The 24,992-nt window shown below is 35.0% G+C and overlaps 1 protein-coding gene across 1 annotated transcript; it reads left to right on the top strand.

Moving 5' to 3' along the window:
* The first annotated feature begins 1,332 nt into the window (after positions 1-1,332).
* On the top strand, positions 1,333-7,411 carry LOC107490022 (protein FIZZY-RELATED 2). Its single transcript, XM_016110794.3, has 10 exons — positions 1,333-2,182; positions 2,283-2,405; positions 2,538-2,642; positions 4,520-4,699; positions 4,806-4,868; positions 4,968-5,162; positions 5,979-6,080; positions 6,172-6,234; positions 6,341-6,409; positions 7,004-7,411. The coding sequence occupies exons 1-10, from the start codon at positions 1,670-1,672 to the stop codon at positions 7,055-7,057; spliced, it is 1,467 nt and encodes a 488-aa protein (XP_015966280.1). The 5' UTR covers positions 1,333-1,669; the 3' UTR covers positions 7,058-7,411.
* Positions 7,412-24,992: the final 17,581 nt, after the last annotated feature.

Genomic DNA, 24,992 nt, shown 5'->3' on the forward strand with positions numbered 1-24,992 from the left:
CCACCTGTTCGTAATCTGCTGGAGGGTGCAACAGATTATGCATATACTTATTTGTTCATAAACTGCGACATCCTCTAGTAATTTATGTTTTGTAATTTGTTTATAATTCGCGAGACCTTGTAACAAATTATGGTTGTGTTTTTTAATATAATCTGCGATATCCTATAGCGAATTATATATAAATACTAAACTACATTACGATGTAATAGTTTATATAGAACTAATTTAGGATATAGATGTAACTTGTTTTAAAAAATTGTAATTTCATAAAATTAAAGCCCAAGTGATTTATTTATATAACTTGCCCAATTTTATACCAATAAAATTATTTTTCTAAATTGTTGTATCATCACTACTTATATTATTATTATTGTTGTTGAATAGTTATAGTAGTGTTTTCTAAAGAAATTTAATTTTCATATATTATCGCTATAAAAGAGTTATATAAATAGTTAATCATATATTATTACTTTAGAAAAATAATTAATTTTTAAATATATTACTAAAAAAGTTCATCTAAATTAAATGCATAAATATCATTAAATAAATGTATAAAATGCATCAAATTAAATACACTCTTTTTTAATGGATGATTTTACAATTTTAAGCTCGTTATTTCTTTTATGTGGTTCTATCTGTTTGTTAATACAACAATATATTATATCAAAAGAATAAAGAAAACCTTATAAGTTATGCTGATTTGATGAGTAGCACTATAGAGTCTATAGATGCTATCAGTAATCACTAATAAATTAAAGATAAACGGAAAATCCAACAAACACCACTGTTAAGCAAAACAAACAAAAGTTAGATTTTCACATGCTAAAAAAGTTGATGATCACTTCTATACGAAAACATGCACTAAAAAGTCTATAGATATAACAATACAATTCAATTAATTTCTATATAATATGCGCATACACATATAATACAAAGTCTATAGATATAGAATAACATACTAAATCGTTATGTTTTATATTCTTAAGAATATTAGTTACATGTAAGCTAAAAAATATTGGTCCATAAATTATTAATGGATTTAATTAACATATTTCTTAAAAACCCACATTAAAATTATTAATTAAGAAATATAAAATATAACTTTTAATATACTTATTATACATTTACTAAAATAAAATATTTTAAAATTTTTATTAATAGTAACATTACATGTGCCCAGAACTAAACTCATTACTAATTAATCAAGGTAAGAAACGAAAATAACAATTAAAACAATAAAATAAGATAGAATCCGGCAAGTTGAGAATGTGTTCAATGTCCTTCTTTGCTTGTAAAAGAAAAAGCGAAAGACTATAAAATGATGAGAATGAGATGCTGGGAGGAAAGAAAGTGAGAAGGAAACACACACAACACAGAAACAGAGGGGTCCACCATCTTCTTCAGATAAGTGAATTCGAAGCTGAAGGCCTTCATCTCATAAAGCGAGGCAATAACCGCATTTTTCATTATTATTTTATTAAAAATAACAAAACTATAATTGAGACAGGAAAAAAAAAAATAGTACTATCTTTTACTGCTTTTTCCCGGGAAAATTAACAGCCTCCAGTCCTCAACTTTTGATTTCTTCTTCTTCTACTTCTTATTCTGAGAAATAATTCACGACATACACTCCAACTTTTTTTTCTTTTATTTTTTTGGGGAGGTTGAGATGGATGATCAACTACCACGGTCTTCATCTTCAACGGTATCTCCGCCACCGGCTTCTTCTCTAACCTTCAACAAGTGCCACGTGGACAGAATGATCAACTCCTCACACTACTGCTCACCTTCTAGAACCATCTACTCCGACAGGTTCATACCGAGCAGATCTGCCTCCAAGTTCGCCTTATTCGACATACCTGCTTCGCCGACCTCCGCCGCCTCGGGAGTTTCACCGCCGGCGGCTGACGGCAGGGAGGACAGCTCCAGTGCTTACACCATGCTGTTGAAGACTGCCTTGTTCGGACCCGACGCCGCCGGAGTTCCGGTACCGGTGACACCAGAGAAGAGGAGCTCGTCGGCCTCCGTGATGACGATTTCAAGCCGGAACATATTCCGGTACAAGACGGAGACTCGGCAGTCCTTCCACTCGCTTTCGCCGTTCATGTGCGACGATGCGGTCCCCGGCGTTAATCACTGCCCTGTCAAGGCTCCTAGGAAGGTTCCTCGGTCGCCGTATAAGGTCAATTTCGTAATTTAATTGTTTTTGCCACATCCTTCACTATCTTTTATTTCAATGATATGTGAAAATTCTGATATTTTGGTGGTGTAATTTTTGAAAGGTTCTAGACGCGCCTGCGCTGCAAGACGATTTTTATCTGAATCTAGTGGATTGGTCTTCGCACAACGTGCTGGCGGTTGGTCTTGGTAACTGTGTTTATTTGTGGAATGCGTGTAGCAGCAAGGTGAGTGAGTTGTTTGAATGTAGTTCCAGAACAATGCATGTTCTCTTTTCTGTAAATTTTGATTGTTTTAAGGAAATGATTGGTATTTGGGGCGAATTGCAATCTTCTTCTTTTGTTCGGTGCTATGTGCAGGTAACTAAATTATGTGATTTGGGGATTGACGACTGCGTTTGTTCAGTTGGCTGGGCTCAACGGGGTACCCACCTTGCTGTTGGAACTAGCAATGGAAAAGTTCAGGTGAGAGTTATTGTGCTTATCACATTCAAAGGAGTGTATTTGATGAGTACTCATAGTAATTGGATTCGACCATTCTTTTAATTCCTTTGTGCTTATAGTTTCTTATGAGTTATGATGTTTACTTAGCCCCTCAGATTCACTTATGAGTTATGATGTTTACTACGCCTCTCAGATTCCACTACTAGTCTCTCTCAAATAAACATAGTTTTCCCTTTCTTTTCGGCTTTAAGAAGGAAGGTTTCTGTATACGAATGGTGATAACATGTGATAGCTTGCAGGCGGAGACTAGCAAAATAGCACCATAATCTTTTAGCATTGTAGTTGTGGTTGATTAGCATTTTTTTTAAAAGTTGAGACTTCAATTTGTTTGGTATGACACCATCTCCAGGGAAGAATGAAATTTGGCAAAAAGTAAGTGAGCATCAGCGCAAAGTTAAAGATGAAGATGCAATCTTTCATTAGGTCAAAACAAATATCAAGAAATCAAGAACAAGCTGTAGTGGATGGATGTGGTTGAATATATAGCTACAGAAGGATGCCAATTAATGGCCAGACATCCTGAAGCTGAACTCAGCTTCTCTAGAGGATTTTAGCTTTCCTGGGTGTTTTATTAGCTTTAACAAGGAAACCGGTATCAAAGTTAAAGCAATTAAGTTCATAATTTTCTAAATTATGTAGAATGGAAAGGAAATATTTTCAATATATTAAGGAGAGAAAATTATGTTAAGCTAAAATACTTTATAGAGAACTCATCACTTTTAATGCTAAATGGGCCATTTTTTTAATATTAATGTTTTCGTTTTTTGTGTATATAGATGCGTTCTTAACTAATCTCTATTTCTTTCATATAATGTTTATGCCATGCCTTGTCCTTGAATTTTAGTTCTTGTCATGCCTCCATGTCCTAGCTCATGTTGTGTTATGTTGTGTTGTGTTGTGCTGTGCCTGTTTCTGTTGCTTTTATCTGTTCTTCACATCATTCTTTCCTTCCTTGATCGTAATACATCCAAAGAAGGGATCAGATAGTTCCTTTCCCCTCTTTTTAAGGAATTTATTTGGCTTCATTGCACCCTTTGAAATAAAAGGGTGTTATAATGCCAGAAAACTATTTATTATAAAGGGTACTTTCTGATATTAGGTCATTTGGTTGACATTGGTCTGATTGTACACGACTTGGATGCTGCTATTCATGCAACTCCGTGAGTCAGCTGTTCAAGATAACCCTCTCCAGAAAGCTAGGTTGAGGGAGAGCCTCCACTGTAAAGTGGGTTATATACAACTCATGCTCCTCTGTCAAACCTGATTTGGTTTAAAAGAGCAGTCATTCCTTACTGATGTATAGTCATAGTAATCTTCGATATTAATTAATGTTGACTGGAATCTGCTCGTAAGAAGGGAGAGAGTTTACTGTGTCTAGAGTTTGTATTGCAAGTTGCTACCAGCTGACGTGCGACTTGTGTGTCAGTATATCATTTAACAAATGGATCAATAAGCTTTCTCATCTATACTGTCTATGGTGGAAAATATTAAGTATGGTAATGTGTGTGTTAAACTGTTAATTGTATGATTATAATTCATGATCTTAACTTGTCACCTTTGAGATTCTACAGATCTAGAAAACTTATCCTTTCACAACAGTGGGTCAAAGAAACAGTGGCTTCAACTTTGGTAACTTCATTTAGACTGATTCATCCAAAAAACTTCCAAGAATCTTGGAGTCAAGTTGACTTTAACTTAACTGTTTGGGGTTATTATGTCTTTATTTCCTACATCGATCCCTGTAACTTGCTGAGTTCCCTTTATCTCTGTTATGAACTTAGGTGCTCTCTTTCTATACTAAAGCTTGCCGTGCCTGCATCTGACTAATATCCATGTAGATTTGGGATGCAGCTCGATGTAAGAAGATAAGATCGATGGAGGGTCATCGTTTACGTGTTGGAGCCTTGGCCTGGAGTAGTTCTCTTTTGTCCTCAGGCGGCCGGGATAAGAATATATATCAACGAGATATAAGAGCACAGGAAGATTTTGTCAGTAAACTTTCGGGGCACAAATCAGAGGTGAGACACTTTTTTCCTACTCAAGCTTTTTCTGGTCTAACCAAACTACTGTACATGGTACTCTATTCTACATAATACTGACTTTTTTTTTTCGATTATGGTTTAGGTTTGTGGACTGAAGTGGTCATATGATAACCGTGAGTTAGCATCCGGAGGAAATGACAACAGAGTATGCACTTGCAAACTTTATCATTTTTATGAGATATCCAATTGTTCTTATCTTTTACCTCTTGTTCACTGGTATTCATATTATTTCTTGGATTTGCAGCTGTTTGTTTGGAATCAACATTCAACCCAGCCTGTCCTTAAGTATTGTGAGCATACAGCAGCTGTTAAAGCAATTGCATGGTCTCCTCATATTCATGGACTTCTTGCATCAGGAGGAGGAACTGCAGATCGATGTATTCGATTCTGGAATACAACTACAAACTCACACTTAAGTTGTATGGACACTGGAAGTCAGGTAAAGCGACATTTGGAACCTGCAAGATACATTTGAAAACACTATTCTAAATGCTAAAATGGTGACTGGGTTAGAAAAGAGTCCAGTAACTTGGTTCAGAAATATGGACCCCAAGTTGGATATGGCTCTCTGTTAGGGCAATCTTAGTAGATTTTGCATGTGGGGGTTGATATGTATTATTAGGCTATGGTAGTTTCTTAAACTAGATTTCGCTAAGAGATACCATTTTGTGTGCTTAGTTTATATAGCCAGTTTCACAGCTGTTGTTTAAAGAATGGACATTGCGTACGCCCATTTTTTCCATGTTCAAAAATCTTTATATAATGGGATGATGATGTTCAAATTCTATGCTGCTTAGTCAACAAAGCTTAGACACCATGTCAACAAATCTTTAAAAGCTTACCTTGTCTAGGGAAGGCTTATAAGTGACTGTATTACTTCTCTAGTTCACGTATATCATAACTATGGGATCCAAACTAGTGAAATAAGATGAACAATCCATGGGGTACAATGAATATCATGATTTGCTTTATGATTTCGGAATAGGGGAGACGTTACAAGTAACTTCAATGTAGTGTTCCTTACACAGTTATAAAGTTGTCAATAAATTTCCTAATAAAAATAAATTCTGGTCAGTGACCATTCATAACTGTGAAAGTTGGCTGCATGAGTTTTCATTTGACTTTATCAAAAATTGTTTTCAGATTTTGTGGTATTTGTCTTCACATATTGAGAGCAGGATAAAGTGGCCATCCTGCTATGATTTTTCTCTTTTATAACCACAAATAAAATGATGTAAACTGATGTATATGGCAGGTTTGTAATCTTGTTTGGTCAAAAAATGTCAATGAATTGGTAAGCACACATGGATACTCCCAGAATCAGATAATAGTTTGGAGATATCCGACCATGTCGAAGGTAAAACAATATAATATGCGACAAGTTATATCTCATATTTTTAGTTAATGTAAACAAATTTATTTGACCATTTCGATGTCTTTTGCTGCAGTTAGCAACTCTTACAGGTCATACATATAGAGTTCTTTATCTTGCCATCTCTCCAGATGGGCAGGTATTTCAGTTGTCCTTTCAATCTCTGCTACATGACTGAGTAAGCTGGAATTACGAAATATTTTTTATTACTGTGTTTTTATTCATGAGGGGTTCTACTGCTTCAGACTATTGTAACTGGAGCTGGAGATGAAACACTTAGATTTTGGAATGTATTTCCTTCCCCTAAATCACAGGTAACTTATTCATTAGAAGATAGAGGGGAATAAATTGTTCTACTATCCACAGTTACCTATTTACATTTGTGAAGATATTAGTGTTAATCATACTTAGAATTGTCTCTATTCCCTTGTATATGACTGAGGATACATGAAAATCACTTTAATGTGTTTTTAGCAAAAGGCCACAATATCTTTTCCGTTTCATTATGTTGTCTTTGTTCTTTGAGAATGACTTGTAATTGAGTTCTGCATTCTTGAAAATGACTGCCACCTGTCTACCAATTCTTATGATTATTTTTGTTGTTGTGATTAACTAATTGTCAAATTGATTTAACCAGAACTATACCTATATATTGCCACAAATTTAATCTGAAATTTCTTGTCAACCACTTTTAACTTCATTGNNNNATATGTTTCAGAGATGGTTTAACAACTATTCCTACCAACTTGAGTAAGGTGCTCTAGTGATGAATTCAGTTTGGTAGTTCGTTAGTTCATGTATAGAGTATTTCATGCATAGAGTATTATATATAGAGATAGATGACAATTGTTTTTTTTCCCCACTGTTTCTGTTAAATTATTGATATATGTATGCGGCTATTGTTGCAGAATACTGACAGTGAAATTGGAGCTTCATCTCTCGGAAGAACAATTATAAGGTGATTGCACCTGCCGTTTTGACCCATTTTTGTTACATTTTTTTATTGCTGTGAGAAAGCAAGTTTAGAAGAGAACATCATTCTGGAAAAACTTTGCGTGTGAAGAAAACAGAGCAGATTTATACTTATCAGAAAGGTGCTATGGCTGCTGAATGCTGATGGTGTGATATCCCTGCCTTTCATGCGAAGTCTCATTTTATTTTAAAAAGAAGAAAATAAAAGGAGTCATTTTCTTGACTTAGATTTATAAATGTGCTAAGGGGATTGTAACGGCCTTTGTATATAACTATTCTTTCTCAGGAGAGGTGTAACGACAATTTTTTTCCCCTAATGCAATTATTTTTTATTGTTTTAGAAAGTTATTTTGAAACTCTGGATCAACTATAGGCAACTTACTGTTATTTCCAATGAAAGGGTAGTAGAAAAATTCAACTTGGTTAGTGATAGGCCGACATGGGTGTGTGTTTCGCGAGATGGATTAACTATATTAAGTGGACCGAATGGCTTTGGTTGCTGCCTACAATAACATAAGAAAGAATCTGTCACCAAAAAGAAAAAACATAAGAAAGAATCTCTGGTATTTTGTCTTGGTTGTGTAAAGTCACATAAATCACATAAATTTATTTGTATAATAAATAGTTAAAAACTCATAACTCATCAATTAACCACGTTTTAGAAACCAATATGAGTATGACACTGCTTCATGTCAAAATTGAAAACGACGGACGCTATTCATGAAGAAAAGAGAGTAAGGCGATTGCGAGTTGTCTAAAAGAAGGGTCTTGTGTATTTAGTTCGCCAGTAATCGTAGAGTTGCCTTAGATATGGTTTCTCTCCTTCCATTTACTCTATGACAAAGTCATTTAGATTTTTTGTTAAGGGTCTCCAGGTAGTTAGTTCGAACGTGAGTATTTTGGTTGCATTTTTTGTCAATGATTGAACGGAGACTAAATGAATTTATAATGATACTAGGGTTTAATATGTCTGTGAAATAAGGTTATTATTGTATGGGTCTCTTGTTTTCTCTTCTAGTTTAGTAATATAGTGAGTTTAGTAATATAGTGATTGTTATTGACTGATAGGGTGTTGGAGGAGAGGATGAGATCTTTTAAACTGAAGCTCTATCATGGAGATTGGTTTGGTTATGATAGAGGGCCAACAATTATAGAAGTTGACGGACAAGTGATGATAATGCATAGGGGACATGTTGAAGAGAGTCAGCAGTAGTAGGGTGCTAATTGTAAGGAGCTGATTTTCGATAAATTATAAAAAAAAAAAAAATTAAATAATAAATTAGTGATTAATAGGATAAAGTTAATTTTATGAGGGTAATTACTAAGAGTGGGTATGGTTTGGATTTTTAAAAATTCAAACTGGATTTTCTTGAGAACCAATTTTATGGTTCATGAAACCAAATTGGAACTGGATTGAAGAGAGAAACTAATTCTAAACCGGTTTGAAAAAATAAAAATCGATTTTAAATCGGTTTTAGAATTTAAATTCGGTTTTACTTACAAACCGATTTTAAATCCAGTTTTTTAATATCCAAATTTAAAATCCAGCCTTTTTTTTTGAAAATCCAGTTTTAAAATCAGATTTTTTAAACAAAAATCCAGTTTTAAAACTAGTTTTTAAAAATCCAATTTTTAAACTAGATTTTTTAACGACAAATCCACTTTTAAAACTAATTTTTAGAAATTCAATTTTCAAACCATAATATTTTTAAAAATAAAATTAATATTAAAGTCATTTTAAAGTGTATAAATTCATTACAACTAGAATTTAGTTCTTTATAAATCTAATGACAATAGCTAATCACTTACGTATTCACAGCTATTATTTCACATCTATATGCATTCCCTTATTTCCAAAACTTTACAAAGATAAAGTGGAATCACAAATATAAAGGGCACATATCAAGAAATGAGTACATATAAAGTGGCATTTGCCATTGATGGCATTTGCCATTGATACATAACTTCCTTTATGCAAACTATTTATGGCTCCTAGATGAAACATACATTGATGTGCTCAAGGAAACAATTGTTGGAAATACATGAGCTCCTATCTAATGATGGATTTCCAGAAGCAATTTTGGAAATATCCTCAACAAACATATGAGCTCATATTCAAGCTCATCGTGAAATGCCTTCCTGGCTCCTGGGAGACAGTCAAGAGCATTAACAACTATGAAAATACATAACTGGATAATTCAATTGACATAAATAAATAAAAGATTGATTAGACTAACCCACACTTTATCATCATCGGTGAACACTTTCGCCTCAAGAGTTTTGATTCAGGAAATTAAATTCTACTGAAACAAAATTGATTTAGAAACTCAAAGAAGCAAAATGAAAAAATAGAAGAGAAACTCACCTTTTCTTCTCCTTTGGAGGCAGAAATCAAAATCCAGAAACAGGGAAAAGATTGAAGCTTCAGTCAAAACCAACCAAAATTTGAAACTACCATTGACCAAACTACAAACTAATTTTTGGAGTATTTGAAATTCTCAGTTTCAAAATAAAAACCATATTCCCAATATTGACCTAAATTCTTGGGGTCTTCACCATTTTCATCATTTAGAAGCATCAGTTCATAACACTAACAACCTAAACAAGCATGAAACTGAGAGTAATTTCGGAAGCATAGTTCTAAACGCAAGCAAATAACAAAATTCAATGACAAATTATTACCTGAGTGGTGCGGTATTTCTAACCACAAACTAACTGGCAAATGCACCAGGTCGTACCAAGTAATACCTCAGGTGAGTGAGAGTCGATCCCATGAGGATTGATGAACTAAGCAACAATGGTTAAATGATTTACTTAGTTAGACAAACAGAAAATGGTCTTGAGATGTTCAAAAGGTTTTAAGAGTGACTTCAAAATATCAGAAGGCAGGCACGCAAGTAAGTAAGTTGAAAATAAAATATGGGAGAAAACAGTTAAGACTTCAGAGTTATCCATTTTTCGGATTGACTTTTCTTATTAACTATTTTAATCATGCGAGATTTAATTCATGGCAAACTATATGTGACTAGACCCTAATTCCTTAGACCTTCCTAGTCTCCTCTAAAATTCATCAACTGCCAATTCCTTGGTCAGTTAATTCCAATTAGAGGGTGATGATCAAATTCCAGTTTATATGCCACAAGAATCCTAACTATGCATAAATAAGGGGATTATATGTCACATATCCCGTTAAATACAAATAATTAGAAATTCAGGATAATATGTTTTCAAGCTGTTGTTCAAGTAAAGAGCTTTTCCAAGTTATACAAGAACTCAATTAGAACATGGGTCATACTTCCGTTCCGCCCAAATTCATAAAATAAAGAACGAAAATAATTATTGAAATATAAATCAAAACATGAATTAAAATAGAAAAATAATAGTATCAATCCATAAAATAGACATAGCTCCTAACCTTAACAGTGGAAGTTTAGTTGCTCATAGTTCAAAGAGAAAAATAAGGATTCGGGTAAAATTGGGCTGAGTTGGAATCCCCTTAAAGAAGAAAAGTTTCTCCTGTTTATAACTAATCCTAATTAATTAAAAATCTATAATTAAAATAATAACTTTTCCTATTTTTAAAATCAAATTTGAATTTAAATCAGAATTAATTATAGTAATCCGCAAGTCTTCAATTGATGGATGGGGACCACTTGATTCCTTTACTCTGCGGCCTCTGATCTGTGCTTTCTGGGCTGAAAACTGGGTCAAAAGCAGCCCAGAAATCGCCCCCAGCATTTTCTACATTTTCTGCACGTGGCGCATGTCATGCGTACGCGTCGATGGTCTTCTTCGCGTGTCATGCATACGTGTCAAGTACGCGCACGCGTCGCCATGCAAATCTTCAAATCACGCGTACGCGTCAGCCACGCGCATGCGTCGCCATGGAAAGCTCCAAATCACGCGCACACGTCAAGTATGCGTACGTGACGCTCCTCGCTGGTTTTCTCCTTTAATTCTTGTACTGTAGAAACTCCATCAAATCCAGCTGAATGCTACCTAAAATAAACAAAATTGAACAAGGCTCAAAGTAGCATCCATAGTGGCTAAAAGATAATTAATTCTTGATTAAACTCAACAATTTAAGTGCAAATTCACTAGGAAAAGATAAGAAAGATGCTCACGCATCACAACACCAAACTTGAACTGTTGCTTGTCCTCAAGCAACCAAAACTAATATAGACTTAGGATGTGAATTTGCATGAGAATGAGAGTTCGATTAAGCTCATGTCTGTTCTTATAGTGGGGTTTACAATTGCAATCTTGAATAGTTTTGGCATCTCACTCTCCTTTGAATCAGAAGGATGTCATTGTCATTCGGAATTAGAATCCGGATAATATTATGAATTCTCTGATCTTTATATTTTAGTTTAATCCTTGAACACAGCAAAATTTACTTTATTTATTTTTCTTTGGTGCTTTACACCTTGAGCCTAGCTGTGACTTTAAATGTTTTGTCTTAAGGGTTACTTGAGACAGAAACACCACAAGCACTTAACTGGGGAACTCTCTTTGAGTTCTGATTTTTCTTTCAGTTACTCCCAAACAGTGGTACTCAAAGCCTTTGGGATACTCTGTTAAATGCACTTGGTCTCAACTCTAAGTGTTCTGTCTCAAGGGTTACTTGACACAATTACACCACAAGCATATGGCTAGGAAAACAACTCTTTGAGCTTTTAATCATGTTTGACCTCCCTAGTCATTGATGCTCAGAGCCTTGGACCTTGCTTTTTTTTTTGGTTGTTTCTTTTGCTTCAAGGATTATTTTTTTTGTTTATTTCAGAGAAGTCATAATAATTCTCTAAATTCCTATTCCTTATATATCAACATCCTTTAATTCAAATTCAAATATGCACTGTTCATGTCATGTATTCAGAATCATAGAAAATACCACCACATTTTAATTAATTAAGACTACTCTTAAAATTAAACTCAATTTCTCAAACAGTACATCACTTTTTTATTTTCTTTTTAGATTCAAGCTCAGTAAGCAATACATGAGACACTTTATTATAATTAAATCTAAATCTAAGAACTGAATGAAACTAAATCTAAGAATTGAAAGTACTAAAGATCATGCATTCAATCAAAGCAACAGAAAACAGAGGACAACAAAATAGGAATGGAAGAGAAATAGAATGAAAGGAACTTAACCACCTCAGTTATGTTGGTGGCCATCTCATTCCGCCATGAAAAACATTCATCCTCCTTTGGTGCTAAAACAGAAAAGCCATAAGCGAAGCATTAACACCAAGCTTAAAGGTTTGATTGTCCTCAATCAAAGAAGAACTAAAAACAAAAACAAATAATATGATGAAAGAAGAATAAAAGGATAAAAGAACAAGAGAGAATTAGGATTTGGGAGGTGGATAATTTGAAATCAGGCACTGAGGTGACTTAATTCGGCGTCGCATGCGACGCGTACGCGTGAGGCACGCGTATGCGTGGATCGCACGAATTTCAAGCGACAGGTACGCGTCAGTGACATGTACGCATGGAAGGCCAGGATGGGAAAACGATAAGAACGTGTCAGGAACGCGTCTGCGTGGTAGGGCTTGTGCGTCCAGCATAGTTCTAGCCCCACACCAGCATAACTCTCTGGCCAAACACCTTATACACCGATTTTACTCATCCACACGTGCGCGTGCTTGACGTGTACGCATGGAGTGCCAAAAGTGCAAATGACATGCACGCGTGAGCATATTTGTGAGCTAGGCATACTTCCTTCGCCATTCCCGCGCAACTCTCTGTTCACTCTTTATTTTTCACACACAGACATATGACGTGCATGCGTCGTGTGCTCGTTTTTTTTGAAATATCCGGTTCCTATTCTAAGATAGCTGCACGATCAGAAAAATAGTAAAAACTCAATAAAAATCAAATAAGTAAGAAAACTACTACTACAAAAAATAACTAAGGATACGAAATTATTGGGTTGCCTCCCGACAAGTGCTCTTTTACCGTCACTAGCTTGACAATCAGCTCCTCTAAGGAGGATGATCATAGGGGCTCAGCTCTTCACCCCTTACTTTGAACATCTTTCCTGTGTCTCCATAACGTAGCTCAATATGCTCCAGAGAGAGGATTATGATTACTGTATAAATCCACACTGGATTGCTAGTCAACACCACTTTCATTCCTGGGGAGAAACCTTCAGTGGGGATCTTTTTGTTTCTCCATCCTCTGGGTACTCTCTTCTTTATGGGAACCTCTTCCTTGGTGGATGATGCATTCCCGACACCAAACTTAGGTTTGATGTCATGAGAAATTTTATTGATTGTCACCAAAGGAGGTTTGAGCTGCAGATTCAACTGTGCATCATCAGGGGGTTCTTGAAGATTTGGATCAATAAGTTCAGTCTGCATGCACCTCTCTTCTTCACCTGCTGAATGTATATCTTTGAAGACATGAAAGACTAGTTGCTCATTATGCACTCTAAGCACTAGTTCACCTTTTTCCACATCAATCAGAGCTCTTTCAGTGGCTAAGAATGGTCTTCCTAGAATTATAGAAGCATTCTCATCCTCCCCTGTGTTAAGAATCACAAAATCTGTTGGGAGAAAGAACTTACCCACTTTGACCAAGATATTCTCCACTAATCCGTATGCAGGCTTTATAGATTTGTCTGCCATCTATAATGCAATTCATGTGGGTTGTGCCTCTTGAATTTGCAGCTTCATCACAGACAATGACATCAAATTGATGCTTGCTCCCAGATCACATTACACTTTTTCAAAGGTTGTGCTCCTAATGGTACATAGAATTTGAAAGTTCCCTGGATCTGGCATCTTCCTTGGTAAGTTATTCTAAATGATGGCATTACATTCTTTAGTCAGGACTACTGTCTCATCTCCCTTTAAGCGCTTCTTCTTTGACAACAGCTCCTTCATGAACTTGACATAGATAGGCATTTGCTCCAAAACCTTAGCAAAAGGAATATTAATTTGCAACTTTCTGAAGACTTCCAAAAACTTTGAAAACTGCTTGTCCTTGGTCTCCTTTTGAAGTCTCTGAGGATATGGCATCTTAGGCTTGTACTCAGGAGCCTTTAGTAATGTAGGATGAGTGTCAAGAGAGTCTGGGAATGGGTTATCCGCACGCTTTGGGGGGGCGTGCTCTTCTTCTTCCTTCTTCTCTTCTGGAGCTTCTTTTTCAACTAACTCTTCACTGACCTTAGTCTCAGAGCCAGCTACTTTACCACTTCTCAGTTGAATAACCTTGCAATCTTTTTTAACTGGCTCCTCATCAACTTGTGCTTCCATACTTGCCATTTGTCCACTTATCAAGGTGATAACCTTGCATTTCTCCTTTGAATTTGGAATTGTGTTACTAGGAAGGCTATTAGTGGTCTTCTGATTAATTTTATTAACCTTTGTGGCTAATTGACCCATCTGAATCTCCAAGTTCTTGATTGATGCTCTGGTTTCCTGTCTAAAACTTATCAACATTGCTTCTAAATCATTATTCTGTTGGGGCTGAGAAGTTGCTTGCTGAGATGACTGAAATTGGTGGTTATTAAAATTATTCTGTTAAAGACCACCCTGAGAATTATTATTAAAATTTTGTGGCCTCTGAGGTTGCTCTCTCCACCCAAAATTTGGGTGATTTCTCCATTCCTGATTGTATGTCTTAGACTATGGATCATTATTGGGATTTCTAGGACCACTCCCCATGTAATTGACCTGTTCAGGAAAGGATTGAGCATAATCATAATTATTATTTTGCACAAAATTACCTGTCAGGTCATAAGAGATCTCTTGAGGTGGATTTTGGGTGTTGATAGCTAAGACTTGCATGCCACCCATCTGTTGAGTAAGTAGACTTATTTGCTGAGAGATAAGCTTGTTCTGAGCAAAAAGAGCATTAAGAGTTTCTACTTCCATGACACCCTTCTTCTGAGAAGTCTCAGAGTTCACATGATTCCTATTAGATGAGTATAAATATTGGTTGCTAGCAACCAATTCAATAAACTCAATAGTCTCCTCTGGTGTCTTCTTCTTGTGTAATGAACCTCCTGCAGAATTATCTAAGCACATCTTGGACATTTCACCCAAGCCTTCATAAAAGATATCTAGTTGGGTCCATTTGAAGAACATGTCCGGAGGACATTGCCTAGTCAGTAGCTTGTATCTCTCCCAAGCTTTATAAAGAGTTTCACCTTCCATCTGCCTGAAGGTCTGAAACACCACCCTAAGCTTAATCAGCTTCTTTGGTGGAAAAAATTTAGTAAGAAACTCAGTAACAACCTTGTCCCAAGTATCCAAACTCTCCTTGGGTTGGGAATCTAGCCATAGCTTTGCTCCATCCCTTAGAGTAAACGGGAAGAGCATGAGTTTGTACACCTCTAGGTTCATTCCATTTGTCTTCACAGTATCACAAATCTACAGAAAATTAGAAATAAATTGATTTGGGTCTTCGTGGGGAAGACCATGATACTGGTAGTTTTGTTACACCAGGATGACCAACTGTGGCTTCAACTCAAAGTTGTTTGCAGCTATAGGAGACACTACAATAGTTTTGCCATAAAGATCTGCAGTAGGAGCAAAGTAAGAGCCAAGTGCTCTCCTTTGATGCTCATTTCCATTCGGGTTTGTCATATTGGTATTATCAGCATTGTTAGGATCCATAGTAGATTCTGCAACCTTGTAAAGTCTTGCTTTTTGTAAACATCACCTGAAAGTTCTTTCAGGTTCAGGATCAAAGTCTAAGAGATGTTTTTTGTCTCTGTTCCTGCGCATAAACAAACAGAAGACAAGAAAGGATGGAAATCTCTACGTCAGAGTGTAGAGAATTCCCAGTGAGATAACCTGTGTAAAGAAATAAAATAAAAATACGAAATAAAATAAATAAATAAACTTTGAAAATTATGAGTGGAATTAAGGCAAAAAAAGTTAAAAATAATAAATAAAAAAATAAAATAATTAGGTAACACCAAATTTAAATTCAAAAATTAGAGGAAAATATTAGTGCTATTTATTTAAATTTTTTTTAAAAACAAAACAAAATAAAAAAAAGAACGAAAAAGAAAGAATAGGGGAGGAGGGGCAAGAATGAAAGAAAAAAGAGAAAGTTTAACGGAAAAAAAAGAAAAAAAAAGGACATAAAGTTTTTGAAAAGAAAAAAAAATTAAAAAGAAGTAAAATAATAAAAAAAGGAAACAGGGGAACGACAATGAAAGAACGAAAGAAAGAAAAAAAATAAATAGCGAAATAAAAAAATTTATACTAATAAAATAAAAATTATCTAATTTAAGAAATCAAACAACGAGTAGTTGTAAATCATAATCAATCCCCGGCAACGGCGTCAAAAATTTGGTGCGGTATTTCTAATCATAAACTAACTGGCAAGTGTACTGGGTTGTACCAAGTAATACCTCAGGTGAGTGAGGGTCGATCCCACGAGGATTGATGGACTAAGCAACAATGGTTAAATGATTTACTTAGTTAGACAAACAGAAAATGGTCTTGAGGTGTTCAAAAGATTTTAAGAGTGACTTCAAAATATCAGAAGGCAGGCACACAAGTAAATAAGTTGAAAATAAAATATGGGAGAAAATAGTTAAGGCTCCAGAGTTATCTATTTTCTGGATTGACTTTTCTTATTAACTATTTTAATCATGCGAGATTTAATTCATAGCAAACTATATGTGACTAGACCCTAATTCCTTAGACCTTTCTAGTCTCCTCTAAAATTCATCAACTGCCAATTCCTTGGTTAGTTAATTCCAATTAGAGGGTGATGATCAAATTCCAGTTTATATGCCACAAGAATCCTAATTATCCAAAAATAAGGGGATTATATGTCACGTATCCCGTTAAATACAAACAATTAGAAATTCAGAATAATATGTTTTCAAGCTGTTGTTCAAGTAAAGAGCTTTTCCAAGTTATACAAGAACTCAATCAGAACATGGGTCATACTTCCGTTCCACCCAAATTCATAAAATAAAGAATGAAAATAATTATTGAAATATAAATCAAAACATGAATTAAAATAGAAAAATGATAGTATCAATCCATACAATAGACAGAGCTCCTAACCTTAACAATGGAGGTTTAGTTGCTCATGGTTCATAGAGAAAAATAAGGATTCGGGTAAAATTGGGCTGAGTTGGAATCCCCTCAAAGAAGAAAAGTTTCTCCTTTTTATAACTAATCCTAATTAATTAAAAATCTAAAATTAAAATAATATCTTTTCCTATTTTTAAAATCAAATTTGAATTTAAATCAGAATTAATTATAGTAATCCGCAAGTCTTCAATTGATGGATGGGGACCACTTGATTCCTTCACTCTGTGGCCTCTGATCTGTGCATTCTGGGCTGAAAACTGGGTCAAAAGCAGCCCAAAAATTGCCCCCAGCGTTTTCTACATTTTCTGCACGTGGCGCATGTCACGCGTACGCGTTGATGGTCTTCTTTGCGTGTCACGCATACGCGTCAAGTACGCACACGCGTCGCCGTGCAAATCTTCAAATCACGCGTACGCGTCAGCCACGTGCACGCGTCACCATGGAAAGCTCCAAATCACGCGCACGCATCAAGTACGTGTACACGTCGCTCCTTGCTGGTTTTCTCCTTTAATTCTTGTACTGCAGAAACTTCATCAAATCCAACTGAATACTACCTAAAATAAACAAAATTACACAAGACTTAAAGTAGCATCCATAGTGGCTAAAAGATAATTAATTCTTGATTAAACTCAACAATTTAAGTGTAAATTCACTAGAAAAATATAAGAAAGATGCTCACGCATCACTGAGCAGTAAGATTTTGGACAAGAAGACCTTGATCAAACGGCAGGTGAACACTAGAGGGAAGAGCCAACACGGTGCCAGCTCTGGTGCTAGCTGTGGCGGAGACCAAGAGGCAAGAGGGAAGAGCCGAAGAGAGAAGACCGACACGGACATGTACATGGTTGTGTATGAAACTGGATTGTGGACTGGATTCACGATTCAGTCTTAGATTAGGGCTTTTTTATTTTGGATTTTAATTTGGATATGGATTTGGATTGGATTTAAAATTGTTTAAATGGTTTGGATTTGAAAACCAAATTATAAAAAAGATCCAATTTGGTTTGGATTTTCTTTATTTAAAACTGATTTTTTTAAATAGTTTGGTTTGGATGTGGTTTAAAATGCAAAATGTGGATTTTTTTGCCCATCCCTAGTAATTACTCTCCCTAAATTAAATTTGACTAGTAAAAATAAATACTCACTTCCCATTGGTTCATTATTCCTCACTAAGGACTTTTAAGTCAGAATTTATTATTAGTGACGACTTTGCACGCACTAGAAAAAAGTCAACGCCCCAAAAACTTCGAGACCAGTAATAAAAATAATTTCTACTTTAGTAATTGTATCCCAAGAATAATACGAGTCATTAATTATTGATTTATTCCTTCAAGAATAAATTTGAGTCACTAATTATTTTACCACGCGGTAAAAATAAATCCGAAGCAAATTTCTGACTAGTATTTTACGAACACCTCCTAGAGATCCCAAATCCTCTTGCTTGCTTCCCAAGCAACTCATCCCTCTCTTTCAATCATATATCCGATATTATCTCTGCTATTTATACCTCTCAACAGGGATTTTAAACCCATGAAATTAAGTGCGGTTAACTACGAATAAGCACGTCATTATATGATTGACTATATTTCATCAAAATCATGCCCATTCTCTCTAAATATGAGCCCGTTCTTCTCTGAAAAAATTTCAGCCCTTTTACCACAATTAATTATCTCCAATTTTAGAATTTTATTTAAGGAACACTCGTGCAAAAATTTGACAAATCATTTGATGCATTTTGATGAGTTTTTATCCGTGTTTTAGAGAGAGAAAGATGAGGACTTTCTACACTACTTCTTTGTGTTTCCAACCCTTATTCTAACTGCTCTTCCATTGTTCTTGAAGTGTTTCTCAAGAATCCAAACCATACAAACACAATTCCTTGCCTATTTTCACTAATTCTTGCATTTTTACCGAAAATTAAGCATGGTAAGCTCTTGTTCATTCTCTATTCTTTTCAATTTTTCCAGCAGTAACTAAGGTAGATTCTTTCTCTCTTCTATGTCTACAAAATTCCTCTTGAAGCACATATAGAGCACGCCTAAGGAGCTAAAAAAAAATTCATGCTCAAAGTGGTTGAAATTCAACACTTTTTGTGACACTTTCGGCCAAGAAAAAAATTATACCACCATTAGTTGTGTTCTTTCCTTTTCTTGAGTGTTTTCTGGTATTTGAGAGGTCTAAGGACTGAATTATACAAGAGGTAAGGGTTATGGTTAGATAGAATATGTTTATGCTTGTTTCAGTGTTCATATAAGCTTCTTTGTGGTGATTTTGTATTTAATTTTTAATTTTAAAAATCTAGTGATGTATTTCGATGTTTGGCTTATTATTTAAGTGAAATATAAAGTGTATTTGCCTTTGAAAATTGTATGAAACAGCTGAAAAAATTTAGAGCATTTGGAATTTAACTTTCAAGCCTTAAAAGTTATTAAAAGTGGGTAAAACACAAAATATTGTACCTCTGGAAATTTCAGCCACTAAGCACTTGAAAAATGATGTGTTATAGGGTTAAAATTAGAAAACTGATTTTAATCCTATAGAATAAGTGTATAAAATTGACAAGGGTGTTATGGTCATTTTTAACTGAAAAGAAGCCTAAAAATGTAATTTAAATAAGATATCATTAAAATTTTGAATTGAATAGTTTTAAAGGTACAATAGTAATTATATAACTTGATTGGGTCAATTATAATAAAAATAAAGTTTTGAGCCTAAAATTTTTTTAGTAAAAGTTAGGAGTAAAACTCTAACATATGATAACTAAACAAGTAAATAAAATAATAAAGGATAAAATAGTCTTTTAGGTAACTGGGGATAAAATTGATATTTATAAAAATTATTAAGGATGGTTTAGTCATAGAAGAATTCTAGGATTAATTTGGTAAAGTTTTGATACTAAATAAAGCTAAGGTAAAATTTAGATTAATTAGGGTTAAAATGATAATTTTGGACATAAAGTAAAATATAAAATAATTAATTAATTTAATAAAAGATAAAAAGGTATTTTAGAAAAATATGAGGGTAAAATAGTAAAGTAATAATATTAGGAGTAATAGCATTGCTAAAAGTTTAAAGAAGACAAGAAAAGAGAGAAAAGTAAAAAAGGATAAAATTAGAAATATAAAAAGAATCGAAGGCAAAATGGTAAAATGTGAGACAAGGTTAAAAATATTTAAAGAGAAAAGACCGGGCATAAGTCTTGTTTAAATAGAATGGCAGAGAAGTCTCTCAAGAATAAAGTTTATTGAGATGTGCCGCGGAAAAGAAAACTGTAAACCCAAGGTGTTAGAGGCTGTCTGGTAGGGCGGACTTCCATCAGAAGACTTGTGCCCGGTCTCTGCTCTTTAAATTTTTGAGTCTTGTGTCACATTATACCACTTTTTCCACGGTTCTTTTTATATTTTCAATTTTGTCAATTTTGTACTTTTCTCTCTTTTCTTGTCTTCTTTAAACTTTTAACGACGCTTTTACCTTTAATTTTATTACTTTACCATTTTATCCTCATACTTTTTCTAAAATACCTTTTTATCCTTTATTAGTTAATTAATTATTTTATATTTCACTTTGTGCCCAAATTTACCATTTTATCCTTAATTAATCTAAATTTTACTTTAGATTTATTTAGTGTCAAAACTTTACCAAATTATTCCAAGAAATTTTCGATGACCGAACCGTGCTTAATAAGTTTTCAAAAATGCCAATTTTACCTTTAGGTACTTCAAAGACTATTTTATCCTTTATTATTGATGAGCGGATAATTTATACACTTTTTGGCATTGTTTTTAGGTAGTTTTTAAGCAAAATTCACATTTCTGGACTTTATTATGAGTTTGTGTGTTTTTCTGTGATTTCAGGTATTTTCTGGCTGAAAGTGAGGGACCTGAGCAATAATCTGATTCAGAGGCTGAAAAAGGACTGCTAATGCTGTTGGATTCTGACCTCCCTGCACTCGAAATAGATTTTTTAGAGCTACAGACACCCAAATGGCGCGATCTCAATTGCGTTGGAAAGTAGACATCCACGGCTTTCCAGCAATATATAATAGTCCATACTTTGCTCGAGTTTTGATGATGCAAACTGGTGTTTAAACGCTAACTTCCTGCCCTATTCTGGCGTTAAACGCTAGAAACAAGTTACAAGCTAGAGTTAAACGCCCAAAACAGGCTGCAAACTAGTGTTTAACTCCAAGAGAAGTCTCTACACATGAAAACTTCAATGCATCATTTACTTATTTCTCTAAACCTTAGTAACTAGTCTAGTATAAATAGGACATTTTACTATTGTATTAGACATCTTTGGATTTTGACATCTTGGGATTATCCTTAGATCATCTTTGGAACATTTTTCCTTAGACATGGGGCTGGCCATTCGGCTATGCTTGGACCTTCATCACTTATGTATTTTCAACGGTGGAGTTTCTATACACCATAGATTAAGGTGTGGAGTGATGCGTGAGCATCTTATCTATCTTTTCCTTGTGAATTTGCATCTAAATTGTTGAGTTTAATTTAGAATTAATTATATTTTAGCCACTATGGATGCTATTTTGAGTTTTGTGATATTTTATTCATTTTAGGTAGCATTCGGATGGATTTGATGAAGTTTCTGCAGAGAAAAAGAAGAAACCAAAGGGATGACCAGCGAAGACCGACGCAGATGCATGGCTCACGCGACCGCGTGGACTAGAATCTGCACAAATGACGCGAGCGCATGGACGACGCGGACGCGTCACATGCGCGATCTGCAATAATACAAAAAACGCTGGTTACAATTTCTGGGCTATTTTTGACCCAGTTTCCAACCTAGAAAACACAGATTAGAAGCTGCAGAATGGACAAATCAAGTGGTCCCCACCCATCAACTGAAGATTTGTTAATTAATTCGAATTTAAATTCAAATCTTATCTTTTAGGAAAAGATATTATTTTTAATTTTTGATTTTAAACCTATTAGGATTAGTAATAAATAGAAACTCCATACATTTAGACAGGCACAAGATTGTTACCAGACCCTTATTTTTCTTCTCTGAACCATGAGCAACTAATCCTTCATTGTTAAGGTTAGGAGCTCTGTCTATTTGTATGGATTTATTCGTTTGATCTTTCTAATTTAATTCATGTCTTGATTTATATTTCAATAATTGTTTTTGTTCTCCATTTTATGAAATATGGGTGGAACGGAAGTATGACCCATGTTCTAATTGAGTTCTTGTAAAACTTGGAAAAGCTCTTTACTTGAATAACAGCTTGAAAACATATTATACTGAATTTTAATTGTTTGTATTTAACGGGATACGTGACATATAATTCCCTTATTTTTTGGATAATTAGAATTCTTTTGGCATATAAACTAGAAATTGATCATCACCTTCTAATTGGAATTAATTGATCAAGGAATTGGCAATTAATGAATTTTAGAGGAGACTAGAAAGGTCTAAGGAATTAGGGTCTAGTCATATATAGTTTGCCATGAAATTAAATCTTGCATGATTAAAATAGTTAGTAAGAAAATAAATCCGGAAAAATAGATAACTCTGAAACCTTAACTATTTTCTCTAATATTTTATTCCCAACTTATTAATCTGCCTGTCTTTGATATTCTGAATTTACACTTAAACTTTTTGAACATCTCAAAACCAATTTCTGCTTGCCTAACTAAGCTTATCACTCAATAACTGTTGCTTAATCCATTAATCCTCGTGGGATCGACCCTTACTCACGTAAGGTATTACTTGGTACGACCCGGTGCACTTACCGGTTAGTAAGTGTGGGTTATAAAATTCGCATCAAATTTTTGGCGCCGTTTAATTAAAAAAAATTTAAATAAATAGGACCAATATTTTTCTTAATTTCTGAAATTAAGTTTAGTGTGGACTATTTATTATTTTTCTTCTATTTATTTTATTCAATATTTTTATCTCTTTACACAGAGTTACCTCACTGGAAATTCTCTGCACTCTGACGTAGAGATTCTCATTCTTTCTTGTTTTCTGTTTGTTTATGCACAGGAACAGAGACGAAGAACATCTCTTAGGCTTTGATCCTGAACCTGAAAGGACTTTTAGGCGGCATTTACAACAAGCAAGACTTTACAAGGCTGCAGAATCCACTATGGATCCGAATAATAATGATAATCCCAATGCGGCAAACCTGAATGGGAATGAGCAACAAAGGAGAGTGCTTGGCTCTTACTCTTATCCTACCACAGATCTTTATGGAAAAAGCATCGTGGTGCCTCCTATCACTGTAAATAACTTTGAGTTGAAGCCTCAACTGGTTACTCTGGTGTAACAAAACTGCCAGTATCACGATCTCTCCCACGAAGATCCAAATTAGTTTATTTCTAGTTTTCTGCAAATTTGTGACACTGTGAAAACAAATAGAGTGAACCCAGATATGTACAAATTAATGCTCTTCCCATTTGCTTTGAGGGATGGAGCAAAACTATGGCTAGATTCTCAACCCAAGGACAGTTTGGATACTTGGAACAAGGTGGTTACTTTGTTTTTCACAAAATTTTTCCCACCAAAGAAGCTAACTAAGCTTAGGATGGAGGTTCAGACCTTCAGACAGAAGGATGGTGAGACTCTGTATGAAGCTTGGGAGAGATCCAAGCTACTGACTAGGCAATGCCCTCCAGACATGTTCTCCAAATGGATACAAATAGACATATTTTATGAAGGCTTGGGTGAAATGTCCAAAATGTGCTTAGACAATTCTGCAGGAGGTTCATTGCACAAGAAGAAGACACCGGAGGAGACTATTGAGCTGATTGAATTGGTTGCAAGCAACCAATATTTATACTCCTCTAATAGGAATCCTGTGAATTTTGAAGCCCCTCAGAAGAAAGGCGTGTTGGAAGTAGATGCTATTAATGCTCTTCTTACTCAGAACAAGCTGATGTCTCAGCAAATAAATCTACTTACTCAACAGATGGGTGGCATGCAAGTCTCAGCTATCAACACCTAAAATCCACCACAGGAAGTCTCCTATGACATGGTAGGTAATTTTGTGCAAAATGATAATTATGATTATGCTCAACCTTCTTTTGAATAGGTGAATTACATGGGGAGTAGTCCTAGGAATCTCAACAATGACCCATATTCTAAGACATACAAGCTGGGATGGAGGAATCACCCAAATTTTGGATGGAGGGATCAACCTCAGAGACATCAGAACTTCAACAATAATTCTCAAGGTGGTTTCCAACAGAACAATGATTTGGAAGCAATATTGACAGGTTTTAGACAGGAAACCAGAGCATCCATCAAGAACCTGGAGATTCAAATGGGTTAAATAGCCACCAGAGTTAATGAAATTGATCAGAGGACCACTAATAGCCTTCCTAGTAACACAATTCCAAATCCAAGAGAGGAATGCAAGGCTATCACCGTGATAAGTGAACAAGTGGCAAGTACGGAAGCACAAGTTATGCAGGAAACCAGAGCCTCCATTAAAAATTTAGAAGTACTAGTGGGTCAACTGAGCAAGCAAATACTTGAGAGGTCTGCAAGTACATTTCAAGGTGATATAGTAGTGAACCAAGGAGAAGATTGCAAGGCTATTCAATTAAGAAATGGTAAAGTAGCTGGTTCTGAGACCAAGGTCAATGAAGAGCTAGTTGAAAAGGAAGTTCCAGAGAAAAAGAGGGGAGAGTTGGAGCACGCCCCTCCAAAGCGTGCGGACAATCCATTCCCAGACTCTCTTGACACTTATCCTACACTGCCAAAGGCTCCTGAGTACAAGCCTAAGATTCCATATCCTCAGAGACTTCAAAAGGAGACCAAGGACAAGCAGTTCTCAAAGTTCTTGGAAATCTTCAGAAAATTACAAATCAATATTCCTTTTGCTGAGGTT

Source organism: Arachis duranensis, chromosome 1, assembly GCF_000817695.3.
Source record: "Arachis duranensis cultivar V14167 chromosome 1, aradu.V14167.gnm2.J7QH, whole genome shotgun sequence".
In the NCBI taxonomy this organism is placed as follows: Eukaryota; Viridiplantae; Streptophyta; class Magnoliopsida; order Fabales; family Fabaceae; genus Arachis; species Arachis duranensis.